This window comes from Equus caballus, chromosome 10 (assembly GCF_041296265.1).
Source record: "Equus caballus isolate H_3958 breed thoroughbred chromosome 10, TB-T2T, whole genome shotgun sequence".
Lineage (NCBI taxonomy): Eukaryota > Metazoa > Chordata > Mammalia > Perissodactyla > Equidae > Equus > Equus caballus.
Genome location: NC_091693.1, coordinates 78,009,775 through 78,023,788, shown reverse-complemented (window position 1 = coordinate 78,023,788; position 14,014 = coordinate 78,009,775). Strand labels below are relative to the sequence as shown.

Genomic DNA, 14,014 nt, shown 5'->3' with positions numbered 1-14,014 from the left:
AGGCAGGGCCAGAGTCTAGTCATCTTTAATTGTGGGTCTAAATGTTTATAAAATAGCAGTATTCAGGCATTTTTCATCCCTTGATTTTAGCACTGGACTAGATTTTGTGTTACTCTTAGCCACCAAACCTGACTGTGTTTATCACCTTAACCACATTTCAATACCTAAATGTGCGAGTCAGATATCTATCACTTGATTTACAAATACAGGTCAGGATCATTCAGGAGAAGCCAGTATGCAGAATTTTAAAAATAAAGTCCCTTTGAATTTATTCAGTTATATAATATTAGAAGAATATTTGAGGACAATTCATATTAGTTAGAAAAGTGGCATGGTTTTTTTTTTTTTTTTTTTTTTTTTGGACTCAATTTAAATACTCTGTAATGGAAATTACTAGGAAAAAAGATTTATGGGCCTGAACCAATAGATCTGATGTCAATGGGGTGTGTCTAGACCACAGATTGCATGACATGTATGACCATGTATCTCAGTCGTTTAGGACAATCTTCATATCCATATTTATATTACTCCAGAATACTTATTACTAGCTTCTTCTTTCACTTACTCAGTTTGGGTAATAAATTATAAGAGCACTACCCAAATCACAGATGATGCTGACTGAATGAACTCAAAATTGTACTGATACAGTGTCAGGATAATGGTTTAGGGAGGCTTACGTACCAGGGAAACTAGAACGTGAGAGATCTTGGACTGACTTTTGTGGTAGAGCAACATGTGCTTTTTGTTTAGTCCTATTTGTAAAGCCAAGGTTGGTGTCCTGGGTGTTGGTCTGAAATTGGAGAATGCCACGGTTCAGAGCTCAGGAATGTTCATCAAGTTTGGTTCAAAGAGATCTAAACTAGATAGATGATTACTAGCAGAAGTAGAATCTGAGTTCGATTTAGACATGAGGAAGTAGGAAGGACAAGAAGAGGATTTCAAATGGGAAATCAGGAATAAATTTTAGTATTAGGAAAGCATAATGATGAACATAGCACAGTAGCGCTGTGAAGAATGACTATTGAGACCAGTACTATGTGACTCGAGTCCTATTAGTAAAACAGTCTCCTGATACTGTGTTTTAAAGGGTAGCATGGTATTGATGCTGATCTAAATGAGTTTTCCAATAGGACAAGAAACAAGAGACCTAAAACAGATTCCACTTGAGCAAATATCTGATATAAGAAAGAGCAGCCATTTCAGACAGTTAGAGAAGAGATAGATTATTTTTAAATGTTGCTGATGTAATTTGTATTCATTACAAAAAAACCGGAAATTACCCTCACTTCATAAAATTCCAAAATGTCAATTCCAGATGGTTCAAAGACTTAAATGGTAACGATGAATCAAGCCACTGAGTTAAAAAAAAGTATAAGAAGATATATTTATATATCTTCTTGAAGTATGGGAAAATTTAAAAAACCATATATGCAAATTCAAGCCATCAATAAAAAGTGTGATACGTTTTATTATATTAAAATTATGAACTTTAGTTAACTACCAGCCACCATACAGAGAGATAAAAGACAAGCTACAAACTTGGAAAAGGCATTTGTAGTACTTATAAGTAATAAGAGACTAGTTGCAAAAAATAAATAACTCCAAAAATAAAAAACAGTAAGATAAAGAACTTGATGGAACAATGGGCAGAAAAAAATGGGTAAAACATATAAGTAAGCACCAAAAACAAAACAAAGCAAAACACAAATGGCCTATAAACATATCAGAAGATGTTCAACCTCTTAGTTATAATAAAATTTTACTTAAAACCACAACAAGGTACTATTTTACACATACCAGATTGACCAAAAATGAGAGAAAATCGTCGTGCTGGTGATGGTGACCATATGAAGCAATAGAAACTCTACGTATTATTGGTGTGAATGTAAAATTTGGGGGCAAAAAATGTAGCTTTCATCTGGAAAATTTAAACGTGAGCAAATGCTGTGATCCAGTAATTTCACTTCCAGCTACTCACATCAACATAGCTTCTGTAAAAAGTTAAACTAAGTTTATTTAAGTAATGATTTGAATCAGGCAGTGCCAAAATCAAAAAATGGTTAGGGGTGCTGCATAGGCTGAGGCTAGGGAAGAAGTTTTTATAGAGAAGAGGCAGAAGCAAAGCAGATAAATAATTTTATTTACTATAACTTAAATGTTTGCCTTATTTGGGTAAATTTAACTATTTGGGCATTATCGTTCTTTTTCTTTTATTTATTTATTTATTGTTGAGGAAGATTAGCCCTGAGCTAACTACTGCCAGTTCTCCTCTTTTTTTTTTGCTGAGGAAGCCTGGCCCTGAGCTAACATCCATGCCCATCTTCCTCTACTTTATATGTGGGACGCCTACTACAGCATGGCTTGCCAAGCGGTACCATGTCCGCACCCGGGATCCAAACCGGCGAACCCTGTGCTGCCGAGAAGCGGAACGTGCGAACTTAACCACTGCGCCTCTGGGCCAGCCCCAAGCATTATGGTTCCTGAGTTTCATTTTTTCAGATTCCAGAAAAATCTAGTTGACTTTGTCTTTGGTTTGTTTACATAAGCTAACAAAGGCACTAGAGCTACCTTAGTCTAGTGGCCTCTGTCTTTAGTTGTTTTAACATTGCATCTCAACACGATGTTTTGAAAGAAGCAAATCATAAGAATTAAACAGTATAATTTAATTTATATAAAGTTATCTTACTAAACAATATAATTCAATCTATATAGTCTTGCCTTTGTCTAGAGATAAATACATGTGATAAAAGAACTGTATAGAAAAATAAGGAAATGATTAATACAAAATTTAGGAACAATGATAATTCTGAGATGACGGAAGAGGCATTCAATGGTAGTAGGATAAGTAAGAGATTTCAAAGCCTTTGATGATATTTTATTTCTTACGCTTGCACGTGTTAGAAAGACATGCATTTTTTAATTTCCATTAATTAAAATGTGCATATATCCTATTTGCCTTTATACTTTTCATTTGTGTTATATATTTCATAATTAAACAAATAAAAAAATAGAGAATAGGAAGACAGAAGCGGTGACATTGAGTGCAGCAGCTCTCTGGATGCTGTCATGGACCACAGAGAGATGAGGTGGTTGGGGTGAGGAGCATAGCGAAGTGAAGAATGTGGTTGTCTGTGGTTATAAAGAGTGACATATTACATTTCTGAGCTGATATGAAAGCATCAGTGAAATGGAAACTGATGAGGTGGCACATAGAAGCAATAATTGAAGAACAAAAGTCTTGGCTAGGCAAAGGAGATGGGCTGCAGGGCAAAAATGGATGGATTGATATTATATAGGAGCAGGGACTGGTCATCTTTTGGAACTGGAGAGAAGACAAATGGTGTAGGTATGTGCTGGTGAGGTGGTGAAAAGATTAGGTAGTGTGGTCTGCTTCTGTTTTCTCTATGAACTTCTCAACAGCAGCTTGCCTCTACCTTGCATAATACTGGAAGTTTGAGAAGTGAAGAGAATGCATGAACCAGTTATCTAGGAGAATGAGAATGCAACTTCACTAGGTCTGTGGTAGTCTTGCTGGTCAGTGCTGACCACTCTTTTAAATATTGTGATTAGACATTTCAAGTGAGATCTGCAGCAGAGTGGGGGCCTTCCTCTAGTTTGGCTGGCTGCTCAAGTGGCAGGCAAAAAGTAGGCTTGGTGTTTTGGGGGTGTAGTGGGTTGAATTGTGTCCCCCCAAAAGATATGTTGAAGTCCTAACTCAGTAGCTGTGAATGTGAGCTTATTTAAAAATAGGGTCTTTACAGATGTAACCAAGTTAAAAGGAAGTCGTCCTGGATTAGAGTGGGCCCTGAAGCCGATAACTGTGCCCTTATACAAAGAGAGAGATTTGGAAACACAAAGACACATACAGAGGAAAGACAGCCACACGAGCATAAAAGGGGAAATTGGAGTGATAAGCTATAAGCCAAGGAATGCCAAGGATCGCCAGGAATCGCCAGAAGCTAGGAAAAGTCAAAGAAGGATTCTTCCCAAGAGTCTTCAGAGTGAGCCTCAGAAGGCCCTGACAACACCCTAATCTTGGGCTTCCAGCCTCCAGTACTGTGAAAGAATAAATTTCTCATGTTTTTTAGACACCCAACAGCTTAAATGCAGCCCTAGGAAACTATTACAGCAGTTGACTATGAAAACAGACAATAAGAGAGTGATTTAACCACAGCTCATTTAAATATAAGCTTGGCAAAAGGAAAAGTGAGAAAGATCTGGAGCATTAAGAAAGTGGTAAGAACAAAGGAATGAAAGTATTGGTGGAGTCAGATACTATTTAGAGAAGGTTCGGGAGTAGGTGAGCTATAAAGGGAAGAAATGGTACTAGAGATTAGGATTTTTTGGTGCAAAATTTTTGCAGCAAAAGAAAAGTCCAAAAGTATGTTGGTGGTAGTGATCAGAGAAGTGGAGTCTCTAGTTTTTGGAAGTGAGGAGGTCAGAGAAATGAGAGATCGTGTAGTTGCATGGACTGTGTTTATAAGTGACTCCCAATCCTGGTTAAATATTAGAATATCTTGGGAAGCTTATAAATATACAGATACCTAGGCCTTATCTCATTAACTCAGAATCTCAAAGCTCTCAAAATTCTAGAGTCCTCCCCAGATCTACTACATCTGAACTCATAGACACATAAAACCTCCCCAGCTTATTCTAATGTGCAGCTATGGTTGAGAGTGGTTGTTGATGCAATCTCACAGTAGTAGTAGTGGAGAGGATGGTAACAATCTGCAAAAATGTTAAATGCTGTAATGAAAATAAAGGTGCATAAATCTTTTTTGAGTTATTGATTTCACGTTCTTTGGATAAATATCCACTAGTGGGATAGCTGGATCTTATGGTATTTCTATTTTTAATTTTTTTGAGAAATCTCCGTACTGTTTTCCATAGTGGCTACACCAGTTTGCATTCCCACCAGCAGTGTGTGAGGGTTCTCCTTTCTTTACATCCTCTCCAACATTTGGTGTTTCTTGTCTTGTTAATTGTAGCCATTCTTACGGGCATGAGGTGATATTTCTGTGGTTTTGATTTGCGTTTCCCTAATAATTAGTGATGTTGAACATCTTTTCATATGCCTGTTGGTCATCTGTATATCTTCTTTGGGAAAATGTCTGTTCATATCCTCTGCCCATTTTTGGATCAGGTTGTTCATTTTTTTCTTGTTAAGTTATACGAGTTCTTTATTTATTTTGGAAATTAACCACTTATCTGATATATGATTTGCAAATATTTTCTCCCAGTTGGTGGGTTGTCTTTTCAGTTTGTTGATGGTTTCCTTTGCGATGCAGAAGCTTTTAGTCTGATGTAGTCCCATTTGTTTATTCTTTCTTTTGTTTCCCTTACCTGAGTAGACATGGCATTTACAAAGACACTGCTAAAACTGATGTCACAAAGCTTACCTCCTATATTTTCTTCTAGGAGTTTTGGTTTCAGGTCTTACATTCAAGTCTTTAACCCATTTTGAGTTAATTTTTCTGTGTGGTGTAAGATAATGGTCTACTTTCATTTTTTTTGCACATGGCTGTCCAATTTTCCCAACACCATTTGTTGAGGAGACTTTCCTTTCTTAATTGTATGTTCTTGGCTCCTTTGTTGAAAATTAGCTGTCCATAGATGTATGGTTTTACTTCTGGGTTCTTGATTCTGTCTATTGATCTGTGTGTGTGTTTTTCTGCCAGTACCATGCTGTTTTGATTAGTATAGCTTTATAACATATTTTTGGATTCAGGGAGTGTGATACCTCCAGCTTTGTCTTTTTTCCATCAGGAATGTTTTGGCTATTCAGGGTCTTTTGTTGTTCCATATAAACCTTTAGGATTCTTTGTTCTATTTCCATGAAGAATGTCATTGGGATTCTGATAGGGGTTACATTGAATCTGTAGATTGCTTTAGGAAGTATGGACATTTTAGTTATGTTATTTCTTCCAATTCATGAGCATGGAACATCTTTCATTTCTTTGCGTCTTCTTCGATTTCTTTTAACAATGTTTTATAGTTTTTAGTGTACAGGTCTTTCACCTCTTTAGTTAAACTTATTCCTAGATATTTTATTCTTTTTGTTGCAATTGTAAATGGGATTATATTCTTGATTTCTCTTTTTGCTAGTTTATTATCAGTTTATAGAAATACAACTGATTTTTGTATGTTGGTTTTATACCCTTCAACTTTACTATATGTTTTTATTATTTCTAACAGTTTTTTGGTGGATTCTTTAGGGTATTCTATATACAGAATCATGTCATCTGCAAATAGTGACAGGTTTTCTTCTTCCTTTCCAGTTTGATCCCTTTTATTTCTTTTTCTTGCCTAATTGCTCTGGCTAAAACTTGCAGTACTATGTTGAATAAGAGTGTTGAGAATGGGCCTCCTTGTCTTGTTCCTGTTCTCAGAGAAATAGCTTTCAATTTTTCATCATTGAGTATGATGTTGGTTGTGGGTTTGTCATATGTGGCCTTTATTATTTTGAGGTACTTTCCTTCTATATCCATTTTATTCAGAATTTTTGTCATAAATGAATGTTGGATCTTGTCTTATGCTTTCTCTGCATCTATTGAGATGATCATGTGATTTTTATACTTCATTTTGTTAATGTGATGTATCACATTGATTGATTTGTGGATGTTGAACCATTTCTGCATCACATTAAAATTCGCTTGGCAATGCTAAGCTTGGTGTAGACTGAGGTATCAGAATCACATTTTTTTAACTGAAGAGCAATCCGATTTGGTAAACATTTTTGAAGATAATGTTTGAGTAGCATTTTAGCTAATATTTTGGCATTCTTAACAAAGGAAACTTAAAACTTCTGAGGAAAAACAGAGATTAGTTTGTAGGCATTATTGTTATGCAATAGAAGTCCTGGGACCATTTGATCTAGCTACTAAGTATACGCTCTCAACTTTGTTGCAACTTTTGAACAAACATTGTGCCTGCTTTGGCAGCATGTATTCTAAAACTGGAACATACATAGAAAATTTGCATGACCCCTGTGCAACAATGACAGGCAAATTCATGAAGCTTTCCTTATTTTTAAAACAAAATGAAACATTGTTATTAAAGGCATTTACAAGAAAAAACAGATTCAGTGACTGATGAGGCACGACCACAATGTTAATTAATGACAACAAAAAAGATAGAGAGCCTGGTGCAACCTGATAGCGTGTAGTTCAAAAGAACAGGGATTTGGAGGAAGCAAGGAGCTAACAGTCGTTGAGAATTAATCAGAAGAGGTATACATCACTTCCAGACACCTTGGTATGGAGCGGATGGAAAAACATTCTCTGTTTTAGAAGATTGCTTGTAGGGGATGTGGTGTCCTTGGGGAGCTAGGGTTTGGTTAAAAGGAGAAAGCCAAGTGTGCATTCTGAGAAAAGACTGAGGCTACGGGGGCATGTGCTATGATAGAGAGATGACAGTGGATGGACTTTGAAAAGGGGTCTGTTTTTAGGAGAAATATGAAGCCATGTATCTCTGTCTTCTGCTGGAAGCCTAGACTCGTGGTAGTAACTGAAGCAAATAAGGATGGGGATCACAGGGGGATTGTCCCTATTGTCTCTTAGGGGAAGTTTGGTAATCAGTTTCCGATATGGTCCAGAGCAGCAGCATGAGCATCATTTGGGAAGTGGTTAGAAATGCAAATTCTCAGGATGTGCCCCAGACCCACTGAGTCAAGCCCAGTGTTAGTGTTTTAACAGCTTCCCTGGGTGACTCTGATGCATGCTTAAGTTTGAGAAGCACTGGCAAGTGTAAAGTCTTTCCTGGAAGGCATATAACAGTCAGAGTTCTGCTTAGTCCTGGAGCTCAGGGTCTTGAGACAGCCTGGAGAAGAGCATATTTACATAACCTCTGCCTGGGCTCAAATTGTGATGCTTGCGGTATCCAACGTTGTGGAATGAAAACCTGAAAGCAATGTGGAGGCCTCCTTCTGACAGCTTATCCCTCTCACAGCGCAAGGTCTACCGCACTGGGAGTCCAAGGGGGCAGGAAGACCCCTGCTGTTTGGTTGTCCCCAGAGCGTCAGCTGCTGAGTGTGTATGAATGAGAGGGAAATATACGCATACTAATAAGAATAAAAATAAAAATATGGATGACCAAGGAGAACAGCCTCAAAAAATGTAAGGTTAATAAAATAAGTAAAGAGAGCTTTGTAAAAATTCACTAGCTCATTGTTATTTTTCTTATTTTCCTATGGACTAGAGAAAATGTCAACTTTAATTAGCCTTGATTTGAGGTCCAACATTTTGTGCAAGGACCAGCACTTCAGATTATGTCTTCATGGTAGCTCTCTCACCTTCCACACTGGGTATCCAGAGAAACTCTGAGCAGACATTTGGGCCTTTCTTATTGTTTAGTTTTCTCTCTCTTTCAAAGCAGTGTTTAAATGGAATTTTCTATAATATCATGGCTAATCTTTTATGATATAATGCTAATTGATTGAGGTTAAATACTATTTTCCATCCCCATAACTAAAGGCTAAACAAAGAAGGCCTTTCAAAGGCTATTCCCCACAACTCAAACATCATTTAGATCTGACTGTAAACTAATAAATTAGTATTCCAGTGTATTTTGTGGAATAAGCCACATTCTTTCATGGTCCCTAATTTTAGAAGCATAACATTTTAATAGCACAGAGTCATATCTTGGAAGAGAGTTTCCATATTGTTATTTAAGAAAGTTTGTGAGTTAAAAAAAAAAAAAAAACAAGCACTTTATAGTGTGGCTTTTGCCATTGCTTGCTTTGCTGTCAGGAGCTGCACACCTTTCATCTTTGGGGCAGCTTTGGTCTTGTCTGAGTTATAATACTATAAGATATCGACCTGGCATCTCTGATATCCATTTCTCATTCTTTAATATCTGAATTTGCAGAAACTGAACGCGCCAAAGAAGAGATTGGTGCTGCCTCAACTAAAAAAGGTAAATGGAGCTTAAGGAAAAAGACGTCATGAGAATGTCTTATTTCTGCTAAGGTTTCTACCTTAATTTATTGGTTAGTGCTTATAGAGAGCTCTATTGATTTTGCTATTTCATTGATATGGAAACAAATCCACTTCGCACAAGATTTATAGTATCTATATGAACAAGGTTTTGTCTTCACTGTTCTCACGTGAAGTTTTATTCCTTTAAGGCCATAAACTAAAACTAGTAATTATAGTCCAAATGCAAGTTAGTTTTTGAAAAATTGAAGAAATGCAGCTATTTAAACTCAATAGGATCCCAATCATCTGGAGAGCATTCAAATTCAATATACTGCCTTAGGAAGTTAGGGCTCGAACAGATGAAACTTTGACTAGTAGAACTGACTTGAGCAATGTTCACTTTGCGCATGAATAATACCAAATTAGAAAACGTGTTTCTTGGAACGCTCACTTGGGGACATTTTGCTTTAAGAAACATATTGGGAAGTTTGGAACCTAAGTTTTCAAAGCTACTTCTCTTGTCTTGTCTACTCAGAAGCAACTAATTATGTGAATATTGACTTCCTTTAGGAGACATTTTTAAGAATATATTTAAGAACATTAATATACATTAAAAATAATCATCATGATGAAAATTTTTACATATTCTCAATTCAAAATAAACTGGAACAATTCTGAAATTTGTAATTCTGTCTGTTTTACAAATAGAAATGAAATCAGTAATGTATCCAACGTCTTTGGAACTGTCTCAAGAGACAGTTTAACAATCCTTTACTTAAGATCCACTCACAAACCTACTCATACAGCCTTGCACACATACTCCACTAAAGCAGTATAACATTTTTCTCCTAAAAAACTCTTTTATTGCGGGGCTGGCCCCGTGGCCGAGTGGTTAAGTTCGCGCGCTCCGCTGCAGGCGGCCCAGTGTTTCATCAGTTGGAATCCTGGGCGCGGACATGGCACTGCTCATTAGACCACGCTGAGGCAGCGTCCCACATGCCACAACTAGAAAAACCCACAACGAAGAATACACAACTATGTACCGGGGGGCTTTGGGGAGAAAAAGGAAAAAATAAAAATCTTTAAAAAAAAAAAAACTCTTTTATTGCGTATAGTCTATAAAGAAAACATATATTAGGACTGCAAGGAGATGTAAAATATATATGACACATATCCACATGCAATTTATGTATACGAATATAAAGGAATACATGGGTATAAACTCATACAATATAAGTGTATATATTAGTTAATAAAGTATAATATAAATTACTATATATATTAGTTAATATATAAATTAGTATATACATGTATGTATCTAAAGGAAGACAAAAATTGGATAAAGAATATTTAAAGGAAAATATAAACTATATTGTAAGGTAATAATTAGAAGATAGAGTTACTGAGATTAATGGATGCCCTCTTTCAAATACAGCTCTCTATATTATTCCGAATTTACAGTAGATAGGAATAAAATCTGGTTCCTAATCAGTTCTTTTGCTAATAACCTATTATTTGCGATGTCATCATTGTGTGACATCTTTTGCTGGCTATCAATGTGCTGTAAGAGGCAGAGTGGTAAATTCACCAAAAGTTCAAATTAATGCATCTCATTCTTTTGTGATGTCTTATTTTTAAATCAGTTTTTCTTGTTGGCATTAAGCGGAATGTGGGTAAAACCTGATTGCTTCAGAATGAATAATGCCTGGTATCATGCAAAGGCTAAAGGTCTAAATACAGATTCAGAGACAGTCATTGATCTAGAGATGGATACAAGTGTACAAGGGCCCAGTAAGTGAATGTAAGGCCAGGATATTGATACATGTTAAAAGCAAGAACAAACGTGAGGCAAAGTTGTGTTCAAAATCTGTAGCTAAGAGTCAGGCAAGTGGAATATCCAAATAGTAGTATATGGCTTTCATCTGGAATTAGATTTCAGATACGGGGCCTTAAGGAATCCCTGATTGTGGAGGACAGTCTGCGGACAGAGTTAAGAAGGAAAGATTCAAGCACTGCTAACTAAGCCATGCACAGACTTGGAATCACTTGGAGCTAGGTTATTTAGGTAGAAACACAAACACACATAGTCTGGAGTCCACTCTGGTCAAATTGGAGTGAGCAGAGTTACTGAATTGAGATTGAACCCTCAATTAGTGAACTCATTGGAATCTTCAAACAAAAATGTTCCCTGAGTTTAGAGTAAGGCCAAACATGTTGGTTTAGGTTAAGTAGACTGATTGCTAGGCTTAACATGAAATGAAAGAAGAGAAATAATATGTTTATGAAAATAAACTATTGGCACCAACTCTTTGCCTTTAATCTTATATTTCATACCTGAATTCTTAATATAAATGTGATTCTGCATATGGGCATGAACAGAAACAAGTATGCCTTCCAAAGCTTTTTAAACTCAGTAGGGCTTTACCAATTTGACAAGTTACAAATAAAAGTCAAAGGAGACTTTCTTATTTGTCAAGTAGCTTTTCTGTCTCTTACCTCCTCACTGACAATCAATCACACCATCATGGTGATAATTTCATATCGAATCACTATCACATATAACTGAAACTAATAGATGTTGCATGTCAATTATACTTCAATAAAAAAAAGCAAAGAAAATACATATTATTTCATCATGTACTTAGTAGCCAGCCTCTAATCTCTATAACACTTAGTATACTTTGCAAGGTGTCCATTTCTTATTCTTTCATAGATAAGTAGAGTAGAAAGTGATTTGGGGGTTATTTTTGTTTTTAAGACAGTGGAAATTGTTCTTCTATGTTAAGGCTTGAACTAGGAACTGTGTGTGCAATGTTACTGATTTTATGATTGCTTTAAAATTTTCAAAATTAAAAAATAATATTTCAAATTAATTGCAATGTGCCAATTTATGTCTAGTATAAATCGCTCACTAGTAAGCCTACTTTTAAGTCATATTTGCTTTGGAAATATATAGTATTTAATCATCCATATGATAATCGTCTTACTGATTTGTATCTGTTTTGCAGCTTTCAAATCATTTTAACTTTCATTCAACATATATTTATGGATCACATACTGAGTGAAAACTTAAAGAAAAATTTAGATGTTAATATTGTTCTTGAACAATTTTAAATCCTGAAAAATATGAATCTTTATTGAGTCACTGAGCTGTTTGCTATCAGCTAAAAGTTTTCGATTTAATCATGTTTCCAGGTTGAAAGCCAACAGGGTAAAGAGATAAATATAGATAAAGTTCCATAAGAGTTTAAGAATTATTCTCACCTGGGGCAAAGCAAATGGTTTACTTTACAAGTTGACTTTAGAGTTAAGCCTTAAATAACAGATATGATTTTGTTATGTAATAATTACATACATAATTGTATGTAAGGATATCTTACATTTATTGGAAGGGTTTTGTGGGCATAGGTAACAGAGCAAGGCAAAGTGGTGGAAAATTGCAGGATGTGTATGAGGAACAGCAATAGTGTCAAGAACATGGTATGAATTAATAAAACCTGGGATAATAATGCTGAAAAGGGGTGGGATTCAAAAATTGGACTCTATTCCATGGGCAATAAGGAGTCAATGAAAAATTGTAAATATAAGAATAACATTCAGACATTTGCTTCGGGAAGAGGCAAGCTAATTGGGAAGCTTTTGCAATAAAGTAGTCAACACTTACTAGGGCATGGTATTGGGTATGAGATTGGAGTCGATGGATATTATGTGATCGCTATTATAGGAGCAGATTCAAAGGAATTTGACAAGTGACCCACTATGGGAAGGAAAAAAGAGAAAATATTTAATGATAATAATAAGTTTTCAGACTGGGTGCTAGAAGAGTACTGTTGATATTAATAAAATTAAGAAGAAAGATGAAAAGCAGTTTGGGGAGGGAATGCAAAATTAAGATAAGACATATTTAAGTTAAAGTGCTGTGGTACATGCAACTAACTTCACACAGATTACTCTAAATGCCAGACAGTGACAAGACTGGTTATATACACGTGAGCGCCCTCTGTGTGGGGTTAAGGGTGGAAAAAGTAAGAGTATATGAGTTAGTCATGAAGAGATGGCTTAGAGAGAGAACAGGGCTGGGGTCAAATTCTAGAGAAATTATGTTTGGAAGAAGAAGATCAAAGACAGTCAAAGAGAAAAAGCAGAAAAAAGTGTCTGAAAAGGTCAGAGATTAAAAAAAATAGATGGAATTGTTTGTAATGTTATAGTAACCACAGGAAAGGAAACCATTTCAAGATGGTGGTCACTGAGTCATTGGATTTGTCAACTAGATAATTATTAATGATTATCAGAAGTGAATTTTCAGGGAAGGGGCACAAGTGAAAACTAAGGATGAGAAACTGATTGAGGGAAGAGGAAATGAAAGATTTAAGCAATGATGCTGAAGAAAGATGGCTAGGAATGAAAGGAGAAATAGGATAGAAGCAGCTTGGTGTTCCTGTTTAATCTATAGCCGTCTCTCTTAATCTCAGAGGTAAAGTGTTTATCTTGCTCTGCAAGACCAGCTTCTCCAGTTGTGTCCTCCTCAATCAGTCATCTACGCTGTTTTGTGGCATCCTCTTTTTTCTTGTTGTTGCTTCTCCTCTCATTTTGGAAATATTATTCTCAGCTTCAGAACTACTTTTTCTTGATTGCCATCTCTCTCTCTCTGCCATTTCTCTCCTCCACATCTTAGCCATTCTTCGGGATGCTTCTCATTTCCCACAAAGGTGTAACTCCTGTCTCTACAGTGTCACTGATGCTCTGGCTGCTGTTGATGACATTATCATTTCTAAACCAATGGAACCTTTCCAGTCCTCACATTACTGGACTTCTCACTTGCATTTACCACTTTGTTTCTTCTCTAAGCTTCTCTCCTATTGGGGTATCATGACAGCATAGCCTCCTGGTTCTCCCCATATTCTCTGACCTATATTTCTGACTTTTTTTGTGGTTTTTCTTTTCTGCTCCTTAATTATTGGTCTTCCCCAGATTCCATTATTAGTCCTTTGAACTATTAGTCCTCTGAAATTCTCATTCTATACAATCTCTTTGTGAGATACGTCTGCTCTCAAAGTTGAAACTCTGCCCTATATCCTGAAGATTCCCAATTCTATGTC

General features: G+C 36.1%; 1 protein-coding gene and 1 non-coding gene across 39 annotated transcripts in view; both read left to right on the top strand.

Annotated features, from left to right (window-relative positions):
- Positions 1-14,014, top strand: part of TRDN (triadin) — a 392,671-nt gene that overhangs the window by 253,736 nt on the left and 124,921 nt on the right. For 30 of the 38 annotated variants that reach the window (XR_011422188.1, XR_011422177.1, XR_011422182.1 and 27 more), the window contains one exon: positions 8,866-8,913. The exons of the other annotated variants lie outside the window; for them this stretch is intronic. Coding sequence is in view for 15 of the 30 variants with exons in the window: in XM_070223714.1 (XP_070079815.1) it covers positions 8,866-8,913 (48 nt within the window). In the remaining 15 variants the exon portion in view is untranslated. The remainder of the gene's footprint in view (positions 1-8,865; positions 8,914-14,014) is intronic. 38 annotated transcript variants of the gene reach the window in all.
- LOC111775518 (U6 spliceosomal RNA) lies at positions 6,930-7,031 on the top strand. Its single transcript, XR_002811225.1, has one exon. It is a non-coding gene; the product is annotated as a U6 spliceosomal RNA (small nuclear RNA).